The sequence below is a fragment of the Cetorhinus maximus genome, chromosome 2 (assembly GCF_964194155.1).
Source record: "Cetorhinus maximus chromosome 2, sCetMax3.hap1.1, whole genome shotgun sequence".
NCBI lineage: Eukaryota > Metazoa > Chordata > Chondrichthyes > Lamniformes > Cetorhinidae > Cetorhinus > Cetorhinus maximus.
Genome location: NC_135880.1, coordinates 197,523,625 through 197,549,742, shown reverse-complemented (window position 1 = coordinate 197,549,742; position 26,118 = coordinate 197,523,625). Strand labels below are relative to the sequence as shown.

General features: G+C 42.9%; 1 protein-coding gene across 2 annotated transcripts in view; it reads right to left on the bottom strand.

The window, feature by feature from the left end:
- Positions 1–26,118, bottom strand: part of LOC144669219 (uncharacterized) — a 165,811-nt gene that overhangs the window by 25,625 nt on the left and 114,068 nt on the right. For both annotated transcript variants that reach the window (XM_078531588.1, XM_078531589.1), the window contains exon 2: positions 14,836–15,178. In XM_078531588.1, the coding sequence (XP_078387714.1) occupies positions 14,836–15,178 (343 nt within the window). The remainder of the gene's footprint in view (positions 1–14,835; positions 15,179–26,118) is intronic.

Sequence of the window (26,118 nt, the reverse complement as noted above, 5' to 3'; positions counted from 1 at the left end):
TATTGCCCATCCCTAATTGCCCTTGACAAGATGGTCGTGAGCTGCCTTCTTGAACTGCTGTAGTCCATGTGGTGCAGGTACACTCACAGTGCTGTTAGGGAGGGAGTTCCAGGATTTTGACCCAGCGACAGTGAAGGAACGGTGATGTACTTCCAAATCGGGATGGTGAGTGGCTTGGAGGGGAACTTGCAGGTGGTGGTGTTCCCATGTGTCTGCTGCCCTTGTCCTTCTAGGTGGTACCAGATGTGGATTTGGAAGGTGCTGTCTATTTATCATTTATGTTACAATGCACCCTTATTTTGTCAGTAAACAAAAAGCATGTTGGAAAATGTAGGTAATATATATTTATAAATGAATCATTTATATGGCCATATCTGTAGAAAGAACCAAGTGCAGTGTAAGAATTTCAGGGGTTTTGAGGAATAAAACCCTTTTCATTAAAATATCGAGGTTCCGAATTTTTATTTTATAACCATGGGATCTTCAGTTATGCCGTGACCTAGCAAGGTACAAATGGCCAGTATTTATGGCTCAAGTAGAATTTATTAAGCAAGAGGTTATATATACTTATCAAAAAACAGGGAAGACAGCATGAAAGTTTCTCATCTCTTTAGAGTTCAGATTCCCTTAGTGCTGATAGCACAGATGAAATCTTTCTTCCCCTGTCTCTGAAGTGATGTTGAATTGTGTCTTGGAAGAATTACACCACAGAAGAAATAGTGGAATTGTGCCGAGGAAGACTCTGAATCCTTAGCTTTTATCCTTAGTTCTGACTGTCTCTGATTCCTTATTAGAAAATAATACAAATTAACCCTTTTCATTGGCTGATTTTCACTGATCTCTGTAACTAGAGGCATGTCCTTCCCTTGTTCCCTTAGGCCCCAGAGGTTACATTCCATTGTGAACAAATAACATCTCCTATAGCTACAGACCGCCATTATGTAAACAGTGTTAGATCCTTTGGTATTAACCATTACAATGATTCACATAAACAGGTCACACCATTCACACAGATCAAATACAAGACATATTTTCATGAAATAGAGGTATCCTAATGCCATGGATATTGCTAATAGATCAGGGCATTAACAAACTTAATTCTAAATCAGAGACATGGTTCTTGTTTAACAAATATCAAGATAAAGAAGCCATGTTTATTTCAAACTGTATAACAATGCCAAATGGCCTCCTCTGTGCTACAAGAATCTATGAGTATGGCTCTTCCAATGAGAATTTTGTGTTGCATGCATCTTACTAATATTATTCTGCCAATTCATTCTGAATAAAATTGTAAAGACTAATCTAGAAAACATTTAAGAATCCAAAGATATTATTATTATTATTTGTCTTTGGTAGATATGTGCCTCATTCTAAGTCTATTATTACTCTTTGAAAGTATCTGCTGTCAAGTTGTGAGCCAACAGTCCAATTCTCCAGTATTGTGCACAGCAACCTATTTTCTATCTTGAATAGCTATAGACTGAATCACAATATGGATATCTTGAACATTGCCAAGAAAATAAGTAGCTACTTCTACAATTTTCTGCCTGTGATGACGTACCATCTGTACATTAAATGAGCAGTAACCCTATTGATTGATAAAAGGGAGGGCACTGTAAAACAATGCGTGAATAAAAATGTGTGGGCAAGAAATGTTGCTGCGTCCTCAGAGAATACTGGGCCTCTGGAAAAATGTGCCTGCCCATCCAGCTGCTGATGCTGTTATTTAGCATGTTCAAAGAGTTCACCTGTGGCCTCAATAATACAGCAAGTGTCAATCGTGACTCAGTGGGTAGCACTCTCACCTCCATGTCAGAAGGTTATGGGTTCAAGTTGCACTCCATTTGACTGTAAGATCTAAATTGACACTCTAGTCCAGTGCTGCATTGTCAGGAGTGCTTTTTTTTTGAATGTGACACTAAACCAAGGTCCTATCTACGCTCTCAGGGTAAATAGTCACACTATTTGAAGAGGAACAGTGTTCTCCATCGGGTCCTGGTCAATATTTATCCCTCAACCAGTATCACTAAAAACAGATAATCTGGTCATTATCACATTGTCGTTTGTGCAAAATTGGCTGCTTTAGTTCCTATATTAGAACAGTGACTACAATTCAAAAGTACTGCAAGCTGCATGGACATCCTGAGGTTGTAATAGTCACTATATAAATGCCAGTCATTCTTTTAGTGAACAGCATTTGAGATGATTCTAGTGTTACCTCCAACTGCTGTCTGAAGAGTTCATTACCTTAAATGTTTTTTCTTATTCGTTCACAGGGTGTGGACGTCACTGGCTAGGCCAGCATTTATTGCCTATCCCTAATTGTCCTTCTTCAGAGGGCATTTAAGAGTCAACCACACTACTGTGGGTCTGAAGTCACAGATCAGGTAAGGATGGCAGATTTCCTTCCCAAAGGACATTAGTGAACTAGATGAGTTTTTATGACAATTGTTTCATGGTCATCATTAGACTTTTAATTCCAGATTTTTATTGAATTCAAATTCCACCATCTGCCATGGCGGGATTTGAATTTGTGTCCTCAGAGCATTACCATGAGTCTCTGGATTACCAGTCCAGTGACAATACATCGGTGACATAAACTTGCCTGGAAGTCACTGGTTGGTGCAGATGCGGTGCAGGATCTAACTTGGGTCTGGTTGCAGGTGCTGACATGTGTGACCTCTTCACACACTATGCACACTCTGTCTGTTTCATCTTTATCTACATGAGGGGACTGTGCTAAGGCACATGGTCCCTAACCTGAGTCAGTGCCTGCACTAGACTTTACTTACCTCCTGACCGAAATGGGAACAGTTAGGGCTGCATAAGAAACATTGTAATTTACTTGCTGCTTCACAAATAGTTAACATGGAAAACATTACTTTCACCGTTATTTTTCCAGATACTCTTTATTGTGCAGGAGTGTATTAAGAGCCTAGCTCTAATTAATATAAGGTTCTTTAAAGCCAACACTAATACTTACTCCTCTTTAACACCATATTAGCACGCGCCATACATTGTCAGAGTAAGTTCGACCCTAACATCACCCAACAAGATTCATATTTAATAATGTTAAACTCAATAAATTAAAGTTCTTTCCTTGAGCCATCTCTGTAGTGAGTTCTAACAAGCACAACAAAAACCATAAATAAATCACATTGACCAGGGATACAGTGAATGATTTGTTGAGTCAAAATTGATTACAAATTTTAACTGGCAAGTTGTTCCATCAAAGGTTGATTTTGAGATCTCACTTGCCGTAAGTTAACTCCCTCGCAGTAAGAACATACCAGAGAATTGTGCCCAATGGACAGAAAATCATTTACAGTGCACCTGTGATTTTCCAATACCTATTCATGATAGTTGAAGACTCAGAAAAACTCTACTGCCAATAAAGGCAGAGATTTTCATTTCATCAAATCACCCAGGGTCTGTTGGTTAAGGCTCTGTCTGAAGTTGCATTAAGTCATGAATTCAATTATCTCAGCCATTGCCACTGCCTCTGAGCTGCAAGAGGAAGAATTTCAGCAAAGGTTCCCTCTCCTAATTGCAATTTAGCTGCTGGGCACATATGAGAGGATATCAGGCGAGATAGCATCAGACTCAACTGTGATGACCTCTGTGGTGAGAGCCACTTGCCCAGGTTCACTGCCTAGGTTGAAGGCTAAAAAAATAGCCACTTGAACAAGGGATGGGCAAGTGAACTGTTGTCTTCAGAGTTCCAGGGGAGCGAAGAAAGCTGGAAAATCTGATTGCTTTGTGAGAACGGAACGATATGGACTAATACTTTTTGAGAAAGTTCAAAGAATTTTCAAGCCCTCTGAATGGCTTCTTATATGATACAATGACCAAATTTTGGTTGACCAATTGCATCAATCAATCCTTAACCATTTTACCTTCCAGTCCCTGAACAGTTCTGCTAATAAATTAACAAACAGAAAAAGGAAATGAAAAGCTTTCTGGAGGAAAGGCATTGTCATCTTGATGGATGCATTTTTAACCCAACCCATATTTTACCTTCACAGCCAGCGTACCTTGCTTTTTATATAGTATTCTCTCATGTATCTTGCCTAGCAACCAACAATTAGGTTAGCGTTGCTAGGGCAAAAAGCAGCTAAATTCAGAAACAAGGCCTGGAGATCTACACCAGGGATTGGACAGACCGTCTGAGTGAGGTTACCATGAGAACTATTTCTGTTGCCCTGACTGCAGGAGCTCAGGACTTTTTGACTTTACCAGTAGAATTAGGGCATAGCAAGCAGAAATAAATGTACTGGATTAGTTCCTTGTTAATCTTACCAATGATAACTTTCCTGCATATTTTCCATTTAGGAATCGTGCTCCCTATTATGTAATTGCTGCATTTAAAAAGTTCAGCAGATCCTAATCAGGTCAAACGTTAGGGTGCCTGACACATCAACCTGTATTTATATAGTGCCTTTAATCTAATAAAACAACTCAATGTGTTTCACAGAAGCGTTATATATTTGACATCAAGTCAAATAAAGAGATTAAAGAAGCGCATTCCAGTCTTATTCTCAAATCAGTACCAACAACACTAGAATCTGTTAACAGCCAGCTTTCCCATGTAAATACAATAGATACAAAATTCCTCAATTAAAGATGATCTTTGGGATAACAATATGACACATATAATTCTTGTATGCCTTACAGTAAATTTTTAATCTGAAAGTCCATCATGGAAAATCCTCCTCTTGTCAAACATCAATGTCTGATAATTGTTCTTGTCCTAAACAGTGGTTCACTATGCTCTGAAAGTTGTAATTTCCATTATATTTTCAATTGCAGCTTTATTGCCATCCAATAAGATCATATGCAATGGAGAACTCTTACCATTTAGCGTTTACCATTTGTTGTTGAAAAAATGTATTTATCTCTGCCATGCACCATACCTCAGACAAGAGGATTAGGCAAGGTACCATTTTAATGCTGTTATTGTAATCAGTCACCACAAAGTCCTGGAACAGGTATTGGTGGTGGCTCAGCCAAAGCACACTTACTTTTGGGTCCAAACGTTTTCAGTTTGAGTCCCATTCCAGAGACTTGAGCACAAAATCTAGACTGGCATTCCGTTGTGGTACTGAGGGTGTGCTGCACTGTTGGAAGTGCTGTCTTTTGGAGAAAGTAAGGCCCCGTCTGCCTTCTCAGGTAAAAGATAAAAGATTCCATTCTACCATTTTGAAGAAGAGCAGGAAGGTTGTCCTCATTGTCCTGGCCAATATTTATCTCTCATTCAACATCACTCAACCAGATTATTTAGTCATGTTCACATGCTGTTGCTGTGTGCACGTTGGCTACTGTACTTCTTATTTCAACAGTGACTACACGTCAAAAATACTTAATTAACTGGAAAGTACTTTGCAAAATCCTGGGGTTGTGAAAGGCACTACATAAATTTCAAATCTTCTTTCTCTTTTCTTCTTGAGAGCAGCTTGGTGGATTGAGAAACATCCATCCTCTGATGTCTATCTACCTATAACAGCAAAGCTGTGGTTGAAGCAGAATATGCAGTTTTAGTCTGAATAGAACTATGGCTGGGATTTTATGGGGCAACAGAGGCCCAATCCACTGGCCAGGAAGTTAGGGGAAACCCAGCCTCAGCCAGTTCAGGGAGTCCTGTCTGCCTTTTACGAGCATCAGGTCTACAGTCAGGGCTCCCGTCTTTTTAAGGGATGAGGTCCCACCCCCAAGATCAGTGTGCCAGATGGCTGGTAGCCCTTAAGTCCCAGTATCCCCACTGGGAGCAGTGGCCACTGCTAGTACTGCAGGCAGACAACAGTAACACCCATGGAAGAGGCCCCAGAATGAAGATAAGTGGGTCAGGCTCTCCGAGGCCATTCAGGCAGGCACAGGGAAGGGGGATTCTTACCAGTAGGGCAACCTTCATGTAGGAAGGGCCCTCCATGGACCACAGGGTGCCGATCAGGAGGTCCTCCCTCGCATGAGTCCTCAAGGAGGCCACCAGGTTATACCTGGCAGTCTCACCATGTGGTGAAGTGGCCACCCACCGGCAGTGGGATGAGGTCCTCAAGTAGTCCTTAATTGGTGAGTTAAGGGCATCAATTGGCCTCAAGGCAGGAGGGCCATCTGTCAACTTCCCCACCACTAATAAAGTGCCAGCGACAACAGGAGGGGGGCTGACATGCCGTACCTCTCCATTCCCCTACCATCTTGCCTGATTTTTAACCCACCCTGTTTCCCTGCACACACCCTGGGCCCCATAAAATCCCGGTCTACATTTCACATAACAGTGAAATGGTTTGGTCACAACTAATGAATTCATAAGCATCCAGAAGAAACAATAAAATACCTTTCCTAGTTTGATCACTTGATATTTTATAATGACTAGTAAACTGCAATTGACTGAAAATAACTATTGAGTATTTGACAAAAGCGTTTTCAGAACTTTGCCCCTGAATCTTACAATAAAAGATGGCCACATCTATGTAGGTATCCAGTGATTCTAGAATCAGTACATGGCCTACTAGACCTGGCAAACCCTATACATGTAACTTAAAATCTGAATGAGAATCAGCTGGGACTCCTTTGAGATTACTTTCATTTAAATTTACCATTGTTAAACACATTTCAGTGAAATGAAAGATCTATTTTTATCAAAGGCTTTGCCAATTAAATTATCATATACACTCATGGAAAACTATAGATGATGACTCCTGTCAGTAGCCTGTGTTTTCAGTTCTATTTTAATCACACGTTGTTTCACACTAGATTTAATTATTAACTTGAGGAAGTTTTTTTCCATAATAAACTGTAAACTATATTCATCTATCTAAATAGTCCCTGAGAAACCTGCTGTTTGGTGCATACAGCTACCTTGTATAATCCACAGCTTTGCCCATCCCACCAAGGAATGAAGTGAGGCAAATGGAGCATCTTTCAGTGGGACGGCACTTGGGAAACAGTGATCATGATATCATTAGGCTTAGAATGGCTACGGAAAAGGACAAGGAGCAACCAAAGGTGAAAATACTCAACTGGAGGAGGGCTTATTTCAGTGAGATGAAAAGTGATCTGGCTCGGATGAATTGGAATCGAAGATTGTCAGGTAAATCAGTAAATAGAGATGGGAGGCCTTCAATGAGGAGATAATTTGGGTATAGACGTTCCCTCCAGGGGGAAAAGAAGGGAATCCAAAGCTAGAGCTCCCTGGATATATACCGAAGATATAGAGATTAAAGTGAACCAGAAAAAAAGGAAGCTTCTGTTAATTGTAGGGATCATAATTCAATAGAGAACCAAGCTGAAACAAAAAGCATGGAGGATAACTGCAAAAGAAAATAAAAAGAACAAACAATTTATGAGAATACATTAGTGGCTTACATAAAAATGAACCCAAGAGTCTATTATGAACACATAGATAGTGAAATGTTAGTCAAAGGTAGAGTGAGGCTGGCGAGAGACCACAAAGGAAATGTTCATATGGAGACAGAATGCATGGTTAAGGTACTGAATGAGTATTTTGAATCCATCTTCACAGAAGAAGAGGGTGCTGCCAATGCCACAGTAAAGGAAGATGTAGTAGAGCAGTTGAATATGATAAAAATAAAGAGGCATGCAAAATGTTGGCAGTGCTCGAAACAGAAAAGTCACCCAGTCTGGACGGGATGTATTCTAGATTGCAGAGGGAAATAAGGGTAGAGATACCAGAGGCTATAGCCACAATTTTCCAGTCCTCCTTAGATATGGATGCAGTGCTAAAGAACAGGAGGGTTGCAAATTTTTCAAAAAAAGAGGAGAGGGATAAATCTGGCAACTACAGGTCAGTCAGTTTAATATGGGTGATAGCGAATCATTAAACCAGGACAAAATGCATTGGCAATTTAAAAAAAGACTTATTAAATGAAAGCCAGTGAGGATTTATTAAAGGCAAATGATTGACGAATTTTACTGAGTTCTTCTGAACAAGTAACGTTGATGTTTTGCTTTTGGACTTTCAAAAGGCTTTTATTAAATTACCACATAACAGTCTTGTCAGCAAAATTAAATCAAAGAATCATAGAATGATTATAGCACATGCCAGATCTCTGCCAGGACAATTCAGCTAGTCCCACTCCACCACTCTTTCCCTGTAGTCCTGGAAACTTCAGACGCTTATCCAACTCTGCTTGGAAATTGAATCTGCCTCCATCAAACTCTCAGGTCATATGTTCCAGGTCAGAGCCACACGCTGTGTGAAAAATTTTTCATCATGTTGCCTTTGATTCTTTTGCCAATCACTTTAAACCTGTGTCCTCTGGTTCTCTTACTGCCACCAGTTGGAACAATTTCTCTCAATCGGTTCACCCTAGATCCTCATGATTTTCAACACATCTATCAAATCGCCTCTCAACCTTCCCTTCTCGAAGGTGAATAATCCCAGCTTCCCCAATCTATCCCTGTAACTGAAGTCACTCATCCCTGAAACCATTCTCGTAAATTTTTTCTGCATCCTCCCAAATATCTTCAAATCCTTCCTGAAGTATGGTGCCCAGAATTGAACACAATAGTCCAGTTGGGACTGACTCAATGTTCCCTATAGGGTCATCATAACTTACCTGTTTCTGTACCCAATGCATCTATTTGAACAGCCCAGGATCCTTTTTCAACCACTTTCTCAACCTGCCCTGCCAATGATTGGTGCACATATACCCCCAGCTCCCTCTGCTTCTACACCCCCTTTAGAATTGTACCCTTTAATTTTTACTGCCTCTTTCTCATTGTTACTACCAAAATATAGCACTTCTCACTTCTCTGCATTAAATTGGATCTGTCAAGTGTCAACTCATTCCACCAGCCTGCCCCTGTCTTCTTGAAGTATATAACTCTCCTCCTCACAGCTCACTATTTGCAAATTTTGTGTCATCTGCAAATTTTGACATTGTGCCCCATACACCAAAGTCTTTCATTAATATTTAGCAAGAAAAACAGTGGTCCTAATACTGACCCCTGGGGTACCCCACTTTTCTGTAACAGTTGCAGTTCCCCAATCCTCCAGCACCACCCCCATATCTAAGGAGGATTGGAAGATTACGGCTACTACCTCCGCAATTTCCACTCTTCCTTCCCTCAACATCCTTTGTGCATTCCATCTGGACCTGGTAATTTATCAATTTAAAGTACTGCCAGCCTTTCTAGTATGAAGTCCATGGCATTAAAGGGCAATGGTTGTGGGATAGAAGTTGGCAAAAGGATAGAAAGCAGAGTGCAGTGGTGAAGACTGGAGGGAAGTGAACAGTAGTGTTCCCCAGGAGTAGGTGTGAGGATTACTGCTCTTTTCGATATATATTAATGACCCTGAACTTGAGTATAAGGCGCATAATTTAAAAGTTTGCTAATGACACAAAACACAAAGAATGAGGCGAGGCAAAATGGTGCAATTTTAAAGGAGATTCAGGAATACGGGAATAGTGGGTTACACGTACAAGCCTTTGAAAGTGGAAGAACGAGCTGAAGAAGCTGTTAAAAAGGCATACGGGATCCTTGGCTTTAAAAACATAGGCAGAGCAAACACACAGAGAGATATGCTAAACCTTTGTAAAATTCTGGTTAAGACCCAGCTGGAGTATTGTGGACACTCTGAGCACCACTTCAGATAAGGAATAGGAGCAGGAGTAGACCATTTGGCCCTTTGAGCCTGCTTCACCAGTCAATAAGATCATGGCTGATCTGATGTGGCCTTAACTCCACCTTTCTGCCTGTCTCCCATAATTCTTGACTCAATTGTCAATCAAAAATCTGTCTAACCTCAGCCTTGAATATATTCAATGACCCAGCCTCCAGTGCTCACTGGGGGAGAATTCCAAATGCTAACGACCCTCAGAGAAGAAATTCCTCCTCATCACTGTCTTAAATGGGAGACCCCTTATTTTGAAACTGTGCCCACTAGTTCTAGGTTGCCCCACGAGGGAAAACATCCTCTCAGCATCTACCCTGTAAAGCCCCCTCAGAATCTTATGTTTCATTAAGGTCACCTCTCAATCTTCTAAACTCCAATGAGTGTAGACCCAGCCTTCTCAACCTTTCCTCATAAGACAATCCCTTCACCTAAGGAATCAGCTAAGTGAATCATCTCTCAACTGCATCCAATGCAAGTGTGCTCATCCTTAAGTAAGGTGATCAAAACTGTGCACAATACTCTCGCCGCTGCCTTGTACAGTTGCAGTAAGACTTCCCTACTTTTATACTCCATCCCCCTGGCAATAAAGGCCAGCATTTTGTTTGCCTTCCTAATTACTTGCTGTACCTGCATGTTGACTTTTTGTGATTCATGTACAACCTCACATTTCCCACATTATATTGTATCTGCCAAATTTTTGCCCACTCACTTCACCTCTTTATATCCCTTTGCAGACTCTCCCACTGTAAGTTCTGCGGTAGGAGCGGGAACCCAGGATGTTTCCCACTGATGATCGGGGCGGGCCGTTACATGCAATCATGTATTCCCTGTCTAATTTGTAATGCATGTGCCCAGTTTGCAATGTGTCTCATGGTGGGGTGGGCAAGAAGCTGTGCACCCCTCCACCATGTCCAGGTGCCATGCACCCGCCAGGCAAGGCACCCAAACAGCTGGTGATTCAGCGTGCCATAACTTCAGGATACTAAGACGGCTTTGAGAAGGCACCAAGTACCTACCCCAAGCTTCAGCAGTGCCTCCCTGGAGACTCTCCCGCAGGCCGTGGAGGACAGGAGGGACGTCCTCTTTCCCAGTGATGGGAGCAGAAGGCCCACCCGACTCACCACACTGGCCTGGGAAGAAGACACCAGGGTGGTCAGTGCCACAGGGGTGCAGAGGATGAACCCCCCACCTTGCAGTGCAGGAAACGGATGAATTATTTAATCTGCGCCACCAGGGTAAGGGAACTTAATACTCTCTAAACTCACCTCACCATTTTACTGAATCTGGCATGGGACGTAGATGTCAATGGCAAGGCCAGCATCTGTGGTGCCCATCCCTAAAAGCCCTTGAGAAGGTTACCCAAGAAGAAGACCATAGGGGTAATAAAAAAAATTATGTTTTTGTTATTTTCTTTTAATACTGTAATCTATAAAAATTATTGGAGATGGAGAAACCAGGTTGTTGAATTGGTAGGGCAGCTGGAGGTGGGAATAGTTTAATTAAACCTTCAGAATTAGGTCCAGCCAAACCTGGTAACACTACGTTAAGCCCCTACAACTTCCTATATAAAATATTGCTCATTTCACATGGCTCCACTATGTAACGCAATCTTCAGTTTTAACACCTCATCTATGGAGCACATTGTACAGCCCATATAATCGCTTATGCACACAATGCTCAGTTCCTGCGGCTCCTTTATGTATCCTCCTGCTCAGCCTGTTTAGTTCCCCTGTGTACTGATCTATTTAATCTTTAACAGCCTAAAATGCAGCACTGCAGATGTAAAACTAATGCAAGATTATTGCCTAACTCTCGATCTCATGTCTCGCTACAATAAAAGTAACACACAGCTATCCTGGCTATAAGCCTCCCCAGTCAAAACTAGACTGAAAAAAGATTTTCACAAAGACTTTAATATAGACAGCTGTACAAATATTGGGCAGGAGAGATAGACAAATGAGAGGAACTTCAAAATGACTGATATAAATAGATAATGTGCTTTTCGCAAATACCACCCCTTCTGGTTTCATGAAAGGTTAATCAGATTAAAATAAGTAAATTGGCTTACTTATTATGCTTTAAGATAGCAAAGAAAAAATTGAATATAATATTTAATACAACCACATTAAGTATCACACATTAACATAACCAATAATAATTTAGTCTCAGTTGACCAGCATTACCCTTATGGTTGGGAACATTGAAATTTATAAGTGAATCGTGTACTTGAGAAGAGAATGGAAAAAATAATTTAACTATTAACTACAAATCATGCTTCTTAACTACGTGAAGTATTTGCCACAATAATCAAATGATCACATAATATATTTCAATTTTGAATGTGGATCATGGATAGATGTTTGTATTCACTGCCTGGGTAGAATTCTGACAGAGGAAGTCATCTGGTCTTTACAGAACGTGCCCGATTTTTATTCCATTGACTTCAGCAAAGTCAGATGATCATGGGTTCATGGCGTGCTCCAGGGCTGTACTGAAGGGTTCCTGCATTATTGGAGGGACTGCTTTTTGGATGAGATGTTAAATCAAGGCCCCATTTGCCTTTTCAGATAGGCGCAAAAGGTTTTATGACACTCTGGTCTCCTGGGCAATGCTTATCCCTCAACCAATATCTCCAAAAGCTAATTATCTTGTCATTATCGTATTTCTGTCTTATGGGAGCTTACTATGCATAAATTGGCTGCCGCTTTCTTTTTCCTTTGTCCTTGGGATATGGACATAGCTGGAAATGCCAGCATTTATTGCCCATCCCTAATTGCTTTTGAGAAGGTAGTGGTTAATTGCCTTCCTGAACTGCTGCAGTTCATGTGGTGAAAGTACATACAACAGTGCTGTTACGAAGGGAGTTCCAGAACTTCTACACAGTGACAGTGAAGGAAAGACTATATATTTTCAAGTCAGAATGGTGTGTGCAGAACTTCTATATGGTGGCGTTCCCATGCGCCTATTCCTTATTCTTCTATGTGGGAGAGATTGTGGTTTTGGAAGCAGTTGTCCAAGGAGTCTTGTTGAGTTGCTGCAGTGCATCTTGTAGATGGTACAAACTGCTGCCAATGTGCACTGCTAGTGGAGGGAGTGAATGTTTAAAGTGGTGGGTGGGGTGCCAATTAAGCGGGCTGCTTGTCCTGTATCATGTCAAGCTTCTTGAGTGTTGTTGGAACTGCACTCATCCAGGCAAGTGGGGAGTATTTCATGACACTCCTGACTTGTGTCTTGTTGTTGGTGGACAGGAACTAGGGAGTCAGGAGGTGAATTAATCACTGCAGAGTTCCCTGTCTCTGACCTTCTCTTGAAGCCACAATATTTACATGGTTGGTCCTGTTAAGTTTCTGGTCAATGGTAACCCCCAAGGATGTTGATGATGCAGGGTTCAGTGTTGATAATGCTGTTGAATGTCAATGAGAGTCCATTAGATTCTTTCTTTTTGGAGATGGCCATTGTCTGCCACTTGTGTGGCGCAAATGTTGCTTGTCACTGATGTTACAATTAAGAGGTTTATAAGGTTGCAATGTTTTGGGACTGTGTCTTTAATTTAAGGTATAATGAAAGGGGTCATCTGACCTTTTCTAAAGTCTGCCTGACAGAAAACCTGGGTGGTTTGATTGTTAGAGATTAAAGGGAGACCAGATTGTTTTACTGGGAAGAAGGTGCAAGGTTTTTTACACTTCACACTCAAGCTGCTGCCATTGAAGCCTTTCAATCTATGATGGAGACAAAGTCGCAGAGAAGTGTTGAGAATGTCAGGTTACAAACAATTGTGCTATAAACTGTCCATTTACTTCCAAGATAAAAGAGAGTTGGGATCTCATGAATAGCTAAACAGCATTTCAACCTGGATACAATGTCCATGTGATTCTTGTTGCCATGGAGATGGGCTTTGAGAGGTGAAGGGTTTCTAAGATATCCTTGAAATGCACAGACATGTTTAGTCTGACAGGATCCACAAGAGGGGGAATAGCTATAGGCAGCAAGCTGGTGTGCTTCAACACACAGGAATGCAGGTGGGAGTTCATGCTTGGAGTGAAAAGGCCAAATTCATGAGGAATTAAAACAAGGCTGGAAGATCCACCTCTCTTATGCTGGGGGGAAAAGTTCACTGTGAAAGACAATTATGAGGTTAAAAATTCCCAGGCTGAGAGGCAAAAAAACAGAAGTAAACCCGCTGGAGCTAAGAATTACCTTGAATTAGTTTGGGGAGAACTAAAAGGACAATGTAAAGTATATTTCTGAAGTGTGCTTTCGATTGCGCTAAAAGAAGAAAAGGGATATTTTGTCCTGTGGTTTAAATATAAGTTGCCTACAAAATAGTGTTTAGTTCGCAGCGTTTATAGTCTTTTGTTACAGTAAATGCAAACTGGAAGTTTGAATTACAAAGTTCTTCATAATCCGAGAAGTTACAAAAAGGACTGAATATTGTGCAATCATCTGCAAAAATCCCCATTTTGACCTTAAGATAGAGAAAAGTTTGTTGATGAAGCAGCTGAAGATGGTTGGTTGGTCAAGGACACAACCCTAAGACACACCTGCAGCAATGTCCTGGGGCTGAGGTGATTTGCCTCCAACAACCACAACCATCTTCCTTTGTGCTAGGTATGACACCAGCCAGTGGAAAGTTTTCCCCTGGATTTCTGCGGACTCCAGTTTTTCTGGGGTTCTTTGTTACCACACTCGTTCAACACTTCCTCCATTACAATCGTGCCCACACTTCAAAATTAATTCATTGGTTGTAAGGTGATTTGTGATGTTCTGGGGCTGTGAAAGGTGTTATAAAATTACAAGTTCTGATTGATTTTCTTTTCAACAATATGTCAGTGGATCTGGTTCTATTATGGGTGGATGCACTCTTCCAGATCACTGTCTGGCAATGAGGACAAAAATTTAGCTCCATATACACGCACAGGTTTCTGCCTGTCTGTGCTTATGGAGTTCATGCACAAATAACAGCATGTACATCCCACAGTGCTTCCCAGGAGCATTATCAAACAAAGTTGGCACAGAGCTAGGACATTAGGACAGGAAAACAAATTTGGTCAGAGGTGTAGGTTTTAAGAAGTGAGTTAAAGGAGGATAGGGAGAGTTGGAGAGGTGAAAATGTTTGGAGAGGAAAATCCAGGTCTTAAGGCCTAGGCAGCTGAAGGCATGACCGCCAGAGTGATTAACAGCTTTGAGTAAGCTCCTACCTGTTTCTGATTGGTCCCCATTGACAGATGCCCCCTCTTTCGCCTCTTCATTAACTCCGCTTTGATCCTCTCCCTCCTCAGCTGCATCAGCTGCTCCCGAATTCCCAGCAGTTGTGCCGGTCCCCTCAGGCGCTTCTGCAGATGCGTCCTCCTCACACTCCGGCGTGCCATCTGCCTTCTGCTCGGACTCTTCCTTCTCTCCCCCCTTGAGCTTCTTCCTGGTCATGTGGCCACGGAAGCTGGCCTGGATCTTGGCAGCGGCTGCGTTTGCCTCCTCGTCATCCAAGGGGATGTCGAGAATATCCTCTTCCTCATGTTTCAGGCAGGTTTCTTCCTTATCGGCCTTCATTAAACACAAGGAGAGGGAAGAAAACAAGTCATTAGACCCGAGTGATTCACAAATCGTTGCCGCTCTCTGTTAAAAGCTTTCACTCCTCTTCAAGCAAACATGTCACAAGTTGAAGATAAAGTACAAACATTAATTGTATTTGGTTTGGAGATTACTACAAAATCCAATTGGATTTAGCAGATAGGTGGGCGTTTAGCAGCAGACTGCAAAGGCAGATCGCATGATACAAATACTTTGTGTACCATAACATTGGATCTATGTAGGTGGGTGGAATTGTTCTTTATTTTCTCCCACTCTGGGTATCCAGCCTTCCTCCTACACCACACCTCCTCTCAAACATACCCCAAGCCACTAGATGATGTTCACAGATGCCACAAATGCCTTGGCTGAACTGCAAAGAGGCAATGCACAAGTGGACTTGAAAGAAACTTCCCCCTCCATTTAGCCACTCGATCCTTCCCCCTTGAACTTGTCCAATGCTAAGACTGATATCTTTGTCAGTTCTAGCGAAGCAATGTCTGGTGTGGCACTAAGCCATAAACAAGAACAGGGACCCTAGCTTCAGCCAGGAGAGGGGAAGGTCAGCCAGGGTCCTGACTTGATTACTAATCCAATGATCTTGCTGAAAAAAAGCACCCTATTGGACATTGAGTAAGCATAGGATTGTGCTCAGCTCTGATTCGAGTCATAGTCGTAGTGCCTGCTGACATTCACAGTCTAGAATTATAGGTGAGGTTTGACTAGCCAGTTGAGACACCAGAGAGAGATGAAGGGAAACAATTGTAGGAGGCAAATTAAGCAAGAAGGAGATTCAAATTCACGTTTTCCCAGCCTAACAATCTCACCATTCATACAGTAAAACATTTAACATTCAAAGCTGTGACCTATTTTCATGGTAGTCTTAACAGAGCCTGGCTGCTGCACAATCTTGAAATCCTCAATTGTGAAGCACATCACCTTTTCACATCTGGAATTAAACTCAGTTCAGAGCACCCAGCGGTTTAACAAACTACGATCTCATAGCTGGATCTTGGCCTTGAATCTAGAGAAGCTAGAAGCTCAAACAAATTTTAGTTGAATCATGTTCAAGCTGTTGGAACCCGACTCCTAACTAATTCATGCATCCATCTCGAATTCAACACAAATTGGCACTAAACAGGATGATTCTTAGTAAGGCAACAAGAATGACCAGAATTGGGAACTGCAAATGTTACTTCACCATAGTGATGAATGATATACTGAGGTTCGATTTAAAGGCACAATACTGGAGCTGGGTAAAAGCAATTGTTTGCGTCCATCCCATACTGCAACTGATCTAGGAAAGTTGAAGAAAGGGTATAAATAAACTTCTCCTCATCACTGAGTTCCCTCGCCTTAATAAGCACGGAAAGAAAAAAATATGTAATTAGGAAAGGATGATACTGAACGCGATAGAACTTATCCTGCAGTTCTGCAATTTGTAACTGCTCCTATGAAATAAAATTTATACCCTCAGTTCCTATATTTAGTAATCACTCCAACACAAAAGCAAAATACTGCAGATGCTGGAAATCTGAAATAAAAACAGAAAGTGCCAGAAATACTCAGCAGTTTTGTGGAGCGGGAACTAGAGTTAGAATGGGCTGGGCTTTCACCCTCGAGGTGGGTAGTGGGAGTCGAAAAAATTCCTGGCTCGGCCCACCCGCCTGAGGAGAAAGTGCCAGGAAGGGTGGAGTTTTCATCCCGTGGGATGGTGGCAGTAGATGTGCGCTGCAGTCAGACCAGCCGGTTCACAGGAAAAGTTTGAGGACAGCCACAGGGGCTGCGCATGGAAGTGCCATAGCTTGACAGTGGAGGTGGGAGGGAGGTATGAGGGGCCATAGGAGTTGGTTGGGGGGCATTCCTTAGCATGGGGGCTGAGGGGTCATATAGGGTAGGTTATCATTTGGCATGAGGGGCATGAAACTTACCTTCCAAAAGGTTCCCTCATACAGACAATGGTTCACAACACCTCTGAGTTGAACCATGACTCTTTGAACCCTAGCCCGACGCCATGAAAATTGTGGAGGACTAGTACGTGCCTATCCCCGCAATGGAGCCAGCCAGGTCAGGAGTGCAGGGTGTGGGCTCATGACCCATACAAGCTTGCACCCTTGAAAGGCCCTGGTGAAAATCAGAAACCCTGGGAATGGGGTCAGGAATCCTGGAATCGTGTCCTGGCCGCCAATTTTAAAGGTCCGCGGAGTCCCCCTGATCTGCAAAAATCCAGCCCAAGATTTCAGTCAATGGCCTTTCATCAGGACTGTTTTCATTAGTTCTGATGAAAGATCATCGCTCTGAAACATTAACTCTGGTTACCTCTACACAGACGCTGCCAGAGCTGCAGCATATCTCAAAGCATTTTGTTTTTATTTATTATTATTAATAATTACTCCCTTGTTATGGCATCAACATCTAGTGATTGAATGATTTTCACACCACATTGTATTCTTTTAAAAACAGTAAGTATCTCATTGTCAGACTAATATTTCAGGTTAAAATCAACGTCAGGTTTATTCAAGTATTGAGTGATGCACAGTAACAACAAGATACAACAAATTGCTAAAAGTGTAATGAAAGAGTCTTACGTATGACATATATTACCCAGCAGATCAGACCTACCTGTACTAATGCTATATCAGGTCCCAACTATGAGCTGGGGCTTCTGCTGCAGGAAGTACCCACTTCCAGTCCCAACCCCTTTATGTTATTGGACACGCAAGTGCAGGTGGAGGTTTGAGTTTCATTATAGCTAAGTTTTGTGGTCATTTGACCAGACTCCCAAAACAATTATAGCAGGAGATTACTGGAATAGACATAGGGCAGATCATCCCAGATTTTCACTAAGTGCAGTAGCAGGTGGGAAAAAGAACGTTTTACCAACCAGCCGCAATGGCGGCTTTTCACACCGTATCATCCCAATCTCGCTTCATTCATCATGCATCCCTGGGAAACATGCCGTTTCAATGGTGGGCGGGTGCTCATTCGCCTGCCACGCCATCAACTTGTTGCTTCATCACGCCGGGAGCCATATTTAAAGTGGAGCTGCACGTACACATCTCAGTGCATCCAGCCCAGGACTGCTGCACAAAAGACATGGCCTCAAAAGGCAAGAAGCCTGCAGCCCCCTCCAAATTCAGCAACGCATCCCTCAAGTGCTTTTTGGATGCCGTAGAGGCTTGCTATGATGTCCTCTACCTCCGCTCTGGCCACAGGAGGGCCAGCAACATCACCAATCTGGCTTGGGAGGCAGTGGCAGTGGTGCTCAGTGCCAATGCCCCACAAAAGAGGACTGCCACCCAGTGCTGAAAAAGGATGAACTATCTCCTCCGTTCCATCAGGATAAGTCAGTCTTCTCAACACTCTCAACTCGAACACTCACAAACCCATCACATATCCACAGGGATTTCACTCACTACCAGTTCAAGGGACATCACCATTCACTCTCTCACACACATATTCATTGTCCTCATCCCATCGATGGCACCACTCAACACACGCACATGCCAAGCATGCTTATCATCTGGCCTGGCAGGCGTCCAGCTTACACTCTCCCTATTTGTATTCATAAGAACATAAGAAATAGAAGGAGTAGGCCATTTGGCCCCTCAAACCTGCCCCACCATTCAATAAGATCATGGCTGATCTGCCCCCAGGCCTCAACTCCTCTTTTGTGCCAGCTCCTCATAGCCCTCAACTCCCCAATAGTTCAATAATCTATCAACTTCCTCATTAAATACTTTCAGTGATCTAGCCTCCTCAACTCTCTGGGGTAGAGAATTCCAGACATTCACTACCCTCTGAGAGAAGAAATTGCATCTAGTTTTAAATGAGTGTCCCCTTATTCTGTAACTATGTCCCCTAGTTCAAGGTTTAAAAACATCTTCTCAATATCTACCCTGTCAAGCCTCCTCAGGACAAGCTGGCACACAACAAGAGGGAGAAGTCACAGACTGGTGGAGGAATGCCTGAAATCAATGTCCTTCATGGACTTTGAAAATAGAGTTATCCAGCTGGCCAACAAGGATCCTGTGCTGATGGTGAGGTCGGTGGTTCTCTACCAAATGAGAATCCAGCAGTGCAACATCCATCAGACAACCATGCTGTGAGTAATTTGTCCTGTTCCATAATCCCCAGCCATGGACTAATAATCTCTCCCTACTTTCATCGGCACATCTGGGAGACAGCTGACGGAGTCCATGACCCAAGGCCTCCAATTAAGTCCCGAAAAAACTTCTGAAGAGGAATCTGAAGGCACATTCATTGAAGTCCCGTCACAGCGCTCACGCCCACACCCTCCACCAGTGCAGAGACACACACCTTGGTGGGATATAGCTTTAGAGTAACCTCGGGATCACAACCTGGTGAGCACATCGCACTGCCTGATCCACAGCAGGCGGCAGCAGGAAATTCCCAGGTTTCCGGCATTCGGAAGACTGCTGGAGGCCAGAAATTGGCTGAGCCTGAGTCAGATGATGAGCCTCTGGATTCGGTCATACCTCAGTTGCTGGAGCTGCAAAGGCAAGCTCGGGAACATCAGGAAGGGATGTCCGCTGCACTCCTCAGATTGTAAGGCACGACGGAAGATTCCTTCCTCCTTCAGGCTGAGGTGATAGCGCCAGCATGCCAATGCACCAAGATCAATACTGGTAGGATGGCAGCTGCATGGAGACCTTGGTCCAGGACACCAGTCCTGCACTGCTGCGCAGGCTGAACACCATCGTTAACTCCACAGTTGGCCTCCAACAGTGTGCACATGAGCGCGGTGCGGGGCAGCGCCATCTCATTCCAGCTACCCCTTCTCCTCAGGGAATCAGCCAGGGGCTGTTGGGCACCGATAAAGAGAAGGACCAGCAGCTCGGAGCCATCCACCCAGGTGACTCCAGCAGTGACCAGCCCATCTCAATTGCCTCTTGTGACCCCAAAAGCTCCAGCTCCACAGGCCAAGGAAGGTTGCCACTGCCACACAGCAGGGCCCCAAAAGCAGGCCGGCCTTTCCAGGTCTCAGCCCTCCAGAGGTTGTCCGCCAATGTCTTCGTCACAGGCATTACAGAGTGGCTTTTGAGGGAGTTCAGAGGTTAGATCTCCAAAAGTTAAGGGTCAAAATCCCTCGTAATGGAGGCAGAGCTTTAACAGGATTTTGCAACTCACAATGCTCACGGATATCTGGGTGGGCTGCTGAGAAATCCATGGGATCTGTCTTGGTCACATCTGCCATTTAATGGTCAGTGTGGTGCGTTTGACCATAGTTTGCCTGTTAATTCATATTTACCTCGTGTTAATTCTGAATGTCAGAGCATAAGATAGATATTGTAGAGTGTTATACTTTTCTGACTTTGTATAGTAAAGTTTATTTTGTTGTTTAAAACCATGGAATCTTGTGTTTCTATTGTGGGTTACTGGGACTTCAAACTTTGGCCGAGATTTTCGATGGGGCCCGCGTGGAAAATTCGGTGGCCCAACCAAAGGTCCAGTGGTTTTCGGCGGGATGGGATAACCTTGGAGGTGGGTGGGGCCAGAAAATCCCGCCCTTTGTCTACTTTAAATAGAAAGTTGTTAGTCCCTAACCAGATCTTTCCTATATGCATAACCATGCTTATGGAAGGCACTATTAGCCAATTCTTTTGTGAGTTTATCCACATGCTAATGAGAAATTTCACTCAGGGGTCGCATATCCACAGCTGGTAAAGTTTTCACAAATCTCCATTTTGAAATTCCTTTAGAGTAAAAGTTCACTTGTCTGCCAAATTTCCACATTGAAACACATAACTCGTTCTTATACTGGAATCTGATTCCTGTCTCCATTTTGCAACTTTGATAGAGAAAGGCAGCTATTATCCTAAACATAAATGGAGCATTTTTCAAACAACTAACACCCTATTTTGGGGTGTAAACGTGTCAGTAGAGGTGCTGAAAATTGTAAAGTGAAAACACCACCTCACTGTTGAACATTGGCATGTTCTAATTTTCAGATGGGCCTTAGCTTAGGCAATCAGTATTCCCACTGGAAACGGCACTAACACTACTACAGAATGGGAGGGCATCACTCACATTGCCTCTTCAAGTGATCATTAGCACAGAAAGGTAAAGCTGAAAGCAGGTCTAGCATTTTGCTTCATTTTAAAGGCATCCCTAAGGCTCCTTCGACAGCACCGTCCAAACCCATCACCTCTAACACCTTGAGGGAAAAGGGCGGTAGATTCATGGAGAAACAACCAACTGCAAGTTCCCCTCCAAGTCACACACCATTGTGACTTGGAACTATATCACTGTTCCTTTATTATTGCTGGGTCAAAATCATGGAATTCCCTTTCTAGCAGGAATGTGGATGTACCTACACCGCATGGACTGCATCAGTTCATGAAGATGGCTTCTCAACAGCCAGTAAGGCTGGACATCAAACATTGGTTTTGCCACCAATGCCAACATCCCAAGAACAAATAAATAATCTCCTCGCTGCTGGTCATGCTCATTTTAATCTCTCTACCACTACTCGGTAAACCTCGCCGTCTTTCCAGCCCCCTGCTTTAAGATGCTGCTGCAGGCCCATGATCAATGCCAGATTCCCACCCCTCAAACATTGGTGCCTCTAATTTAAGTGAGGTCTGATGCCAATTTCAGTCAATCTAAAGTATTGGGTAAGTTGAACAGTCATCCCATCCACTGGCTTCCAAGTTTGAAAATAAATCTCTAGTTGTTTTTAGAGAAAATAAATTTGAAACAAATGGCTATTATCAGTAATGGTGACCATGTAACTTTTGCATTGTTGTAAAAACTGACCTGGTTCACAAATGCTCTTTTGGGAAGGAAATCTGCCATCCTTACCCTGCCTGACCTATATGTAACTCTAGGCCGACAGCAATGTGGTTGACTCTTAACTGCCCTGTCAAATGGCCTAGCAAGCCACTCAATTATAACCATCATCTTCTAAAGGATGAACAATAAATGCTGACCTTGCCAGGGATTCCCAGGTCCCAGGAATGAATAAAAAAAGAAACCCTGCCTCACATTTCTCTCTTGCTGATCCACAAATCAGTCAAAGCTGGCAGGAACGGTCTGTTGCCCCTGAGAATCCAAGGCCTGTACTGTGGCTGCCTGAGCATTTGTGAACAACAGGTTATCTCCATTGGCTCCACCTTTTCGGCCTACTGTTTTGTGTTGTGAACCTCACCCAGCTGGTCATTAGGATGATAGGATGAGTGACAGACTGTGCCCTGAGGTGCTGACAAGCTTGATTTTAGTGGGCCGTAGATTGGTTTCTTCTAGCCTATAGAAGGAGAAGAGGGAGGTAGATTACAATGATGCGCCACAAGCATCCAGTGGAATCAGTGAAGGTGCCTCCATATAAATGCATCAATGAGAGATTGGGATGTGAAGAAAGTGTTGGTGATGGTACATATGGACCCTAGGCTGTCAGTGGCTCCATTACTTTATCCCCCACACCCTCTATGGCTTCAGTTCTCAGGAGTTGTAGACATTCCTCTTCACATGGACGAAGGTGTATGTTATTCCTCTTTTGTTAAGAGTTCCCTTCTCCTGGGACCAGAGCGGAAGAACTGAGAATTTCCTGTGGCCATGATGGAATGCACTGCCTGAGGGTGTGATGGAGGCAGCTTAAATCGAGGCATTCCAGAAGGAATTAGATTATTACCTGGAAAGGAAGAATGTGCAGGGTGACGAGGAGAAGGCAGGGGAATGGCACTGGGTGAATTGCTCATCCACAGAGCCGGCGCAGACATGATAGGAAAAACAGCCTCTTTCTGCGCTGTAACAATTGTAACACACAGGAACTTCTAAAGGAATTTCAAAATGGAGATTTGCGAAAACTTTACCAGCTGTGGATATGCAACCTGTGAGTCTCATTAGCATGTGGATAAACTCACAAAAGAATTGGCTAATAGTGTGACAGACAGTGATATCCAAATGTCAGTATGCAATCGACAATACATGTATCATCCAAATGCATTAGATTCTTTCAGTCTGAATCTGTGTAAGGTTGTGAGAGGAGCAGTTCCACATGAAGAGTTGGTGTGCAACCTGCTACCTAATATATGCTCATTGTAAATGCTAAACATTTTTCCACCAACTGTGAGGGGGAGATAGGTGTACGTGCCAGATATGATTTGTTTTCTGCGCTAATGTAAGTTAAAAATGGATTCTCCTGGTTCACGGTGGAGGTGAATTCTCCATGTGCTATTCCACCAGGAGGTCAGCAGCACTTTACTACTAGTGTAGTGTGTCACCATCACCCACCACCCCTTCCACCACCACTACCTCCTCTGCCTCATTATTACCAGGAGAATTTCAAAAATGCCACTTGTGAAATGGTCCATTTTCTATGGACATTCTTTCTCCAAAGAAGGTTGCTGCCTTGCAAAGCTGCAAACCACCATGTTTCCCCCTTTTTAAGTTTCCTAAATAATGTATATAACCTGATTTCCAAGTGGGAATGCAGTATTAAGATGCATATATTATGGAACTTGTTACTTCAAAAATGCATGCAATGAAAATTTCCCTGCTAGAGTGACGAAGGGTGGTAAAGGAAATGAGCTTAGACAACCTGTTATAGCTGCAATTAAAAAGAAATCACCTTTCCTTCTGCATTGTCACCAACCGTGGCTAATTGGCTCCTTGGAAACAAGTACCACACACAGACACGCATACATTTTTCCAATTCAAATAGTAGGAAGGAAGTCTAACAAGGTTTTCCCCAGGGAAGCAGTTAAGACTGCTGCAGTTGATACTAACCTAGTTTTCTCTGGTAGTGATGCAAATTTTAGCACAATAACCACATTTTTAATCTTTTGATTTCACCTTTCCTAATTTCCCTTTTGATTCATCCTTCTGCTAAAGGTGGCGAATGCTACCAGCCTTTCCAATACATGGTCAAACTGGCCAATCTCCATGTGCCAGCTGGATATCACTGCTGAGTGCAATCCAATCTGTATTCAGCAACCATATACATGTATGTCCAGCAAGGGCCAACAGATGGTAAACAGGAACAGGCACTCTGTCTAATCTTAACTCTTCCTAGCCGAGCAATGCTGGCAAAATTCTTACAGACCAACAATGACTTGCATACATCTAGCACCTTTAATGTAGAGAAACACCCCAAGGGAATGAACCTTCTTAATCTGCCCGTATTACACCGTGCAGTACCTTACTGTGCCATAGATGTTTGTAAAAGCAATCTTTATTTTCCTTTTTTTTTTGCTGCCCAGATCTTGTCCACACAAATGGCCAATGACCCATCACCCGGCTGTGTCCACACAAATGGCCATGACCCATCACCCGGCTGTGCTCACTGACCTAAATTTTCTGCTGGTTCCCAAATGCCTCCATTTTAAAATTCTCACCCTCATGTTCAAATCCCTTTGTGGCCTCACCCCTTCACTATCTTGAACATCTTCCAGCCCAACAAACCTCCAAGAGCTCAGGCCTTTTGCTTACTCCACCCACCACCTTAGTCCATCACTGGCAGCTGAGATTCCAGCTGCTGAGAGGCGCAGGTTTTGGTATTTTTCCCTCAACTTCCTCACCCCTCAACTCTCTCTCATCCTTTAAGTGCTTCTTAAAACATCTCTTTGACCAATCTTTTGTTCAGCTGTCCTAATGTCTTCTTTGGCTCTGTGTCAATTTTTGTTTGATAATGCCCTAATGAAATACCTTCGGAGATTTTTACTTTGTTAAAGGTGCTATATGAACGCAAGTTGCTGTTGTTTATGTTTCTTTGATTTTCCAGGTTTTTTTAGACGAGCTGCCGACAGAGTTTTATGAGGAGTGTTTTTAGCCATTACTGATGCACAATCAGTGTCTGATTCTACGAGTAGAGGCACAGTTGAGATCAAAGGGCTTACCTCTGTTACGTCAGAATAAACTTCAGCATTCCCAGGTATTAAAGGGTTCCTATAACCTATATACAAATAATGGTGGGGAGGAAGCGTCAAAACTTAGCAAATTTTAAAATGGCAGATAGAAGGGGAATAAAATTGCAAGATGATTGTATTGGCGGTAAGCTCAAAATGGCAGAGCTGACAGAGAGCAAAGCCTGTAGTTCTGTTTGAGAGTAACACAGTGACAATACGTGATCTTGTGTGCAAAAGTCACAATGTAATGAATTAACAACATTAAGTATATCACCAAGGACAGTTCAGGTTCATCCCCACCAACAGGACATAGAAAATCTTAGAACTTTTCAATGCATCTGCCCGCAACTAGTTTTGAGAACGGCATCGATAGAAGTCCATGAGCAGATGCCCCACATGTCCTGTTGACCAAGAATGGCATATGATGTGGGGAGTGGCCAGCATTATTGGGAAGGGGAGAACGCATTCTATGGAGAAGAAACCTCGCCTCCCAGAACCAAAACAACAATTTAGCAGTCAGCTTGCTCTTGGTATTTCCAAGTAGCATTTGTCAGTTGTAAAGCCTCATTCATAACTTTCAGGCATACCCAAACCTTAATATAAGAGTCAATCTTGATTGACATGCCCACTGAGCTTTGACACAGAGGAGAAATTGAATGGGAGTATCTGTCAAGCTTCCATTTCTCATTCTTAGTGCTGACCATGAACAGCGTTAGCAGTGACCTCAGGGCAGTTAGTTCATATTTCCACAACCCACCCCCCACCCTGCCACGCCTCTCCTATTTGGATGTGTTTAGGAGACGTTTAGTTGGGATGCAGGAGGCTAGCAATGAGAGCAAATCAAGACAAAAGGAGACTAACATCCCCTCAAACAATTATAGCCCTGAAGTCGCTCCAGGGTGCATGTTAATTTTCCAGTGTACACCATGAATTTCAAATGGATGCATTGCTTCCATTTTGGGTCCATATTCTGTTGATGGTCATTGTAATCGGAGCCATTGATGTGCACCCAAAGTGATAACGATCATCATATAACAATAGCAAACCCAT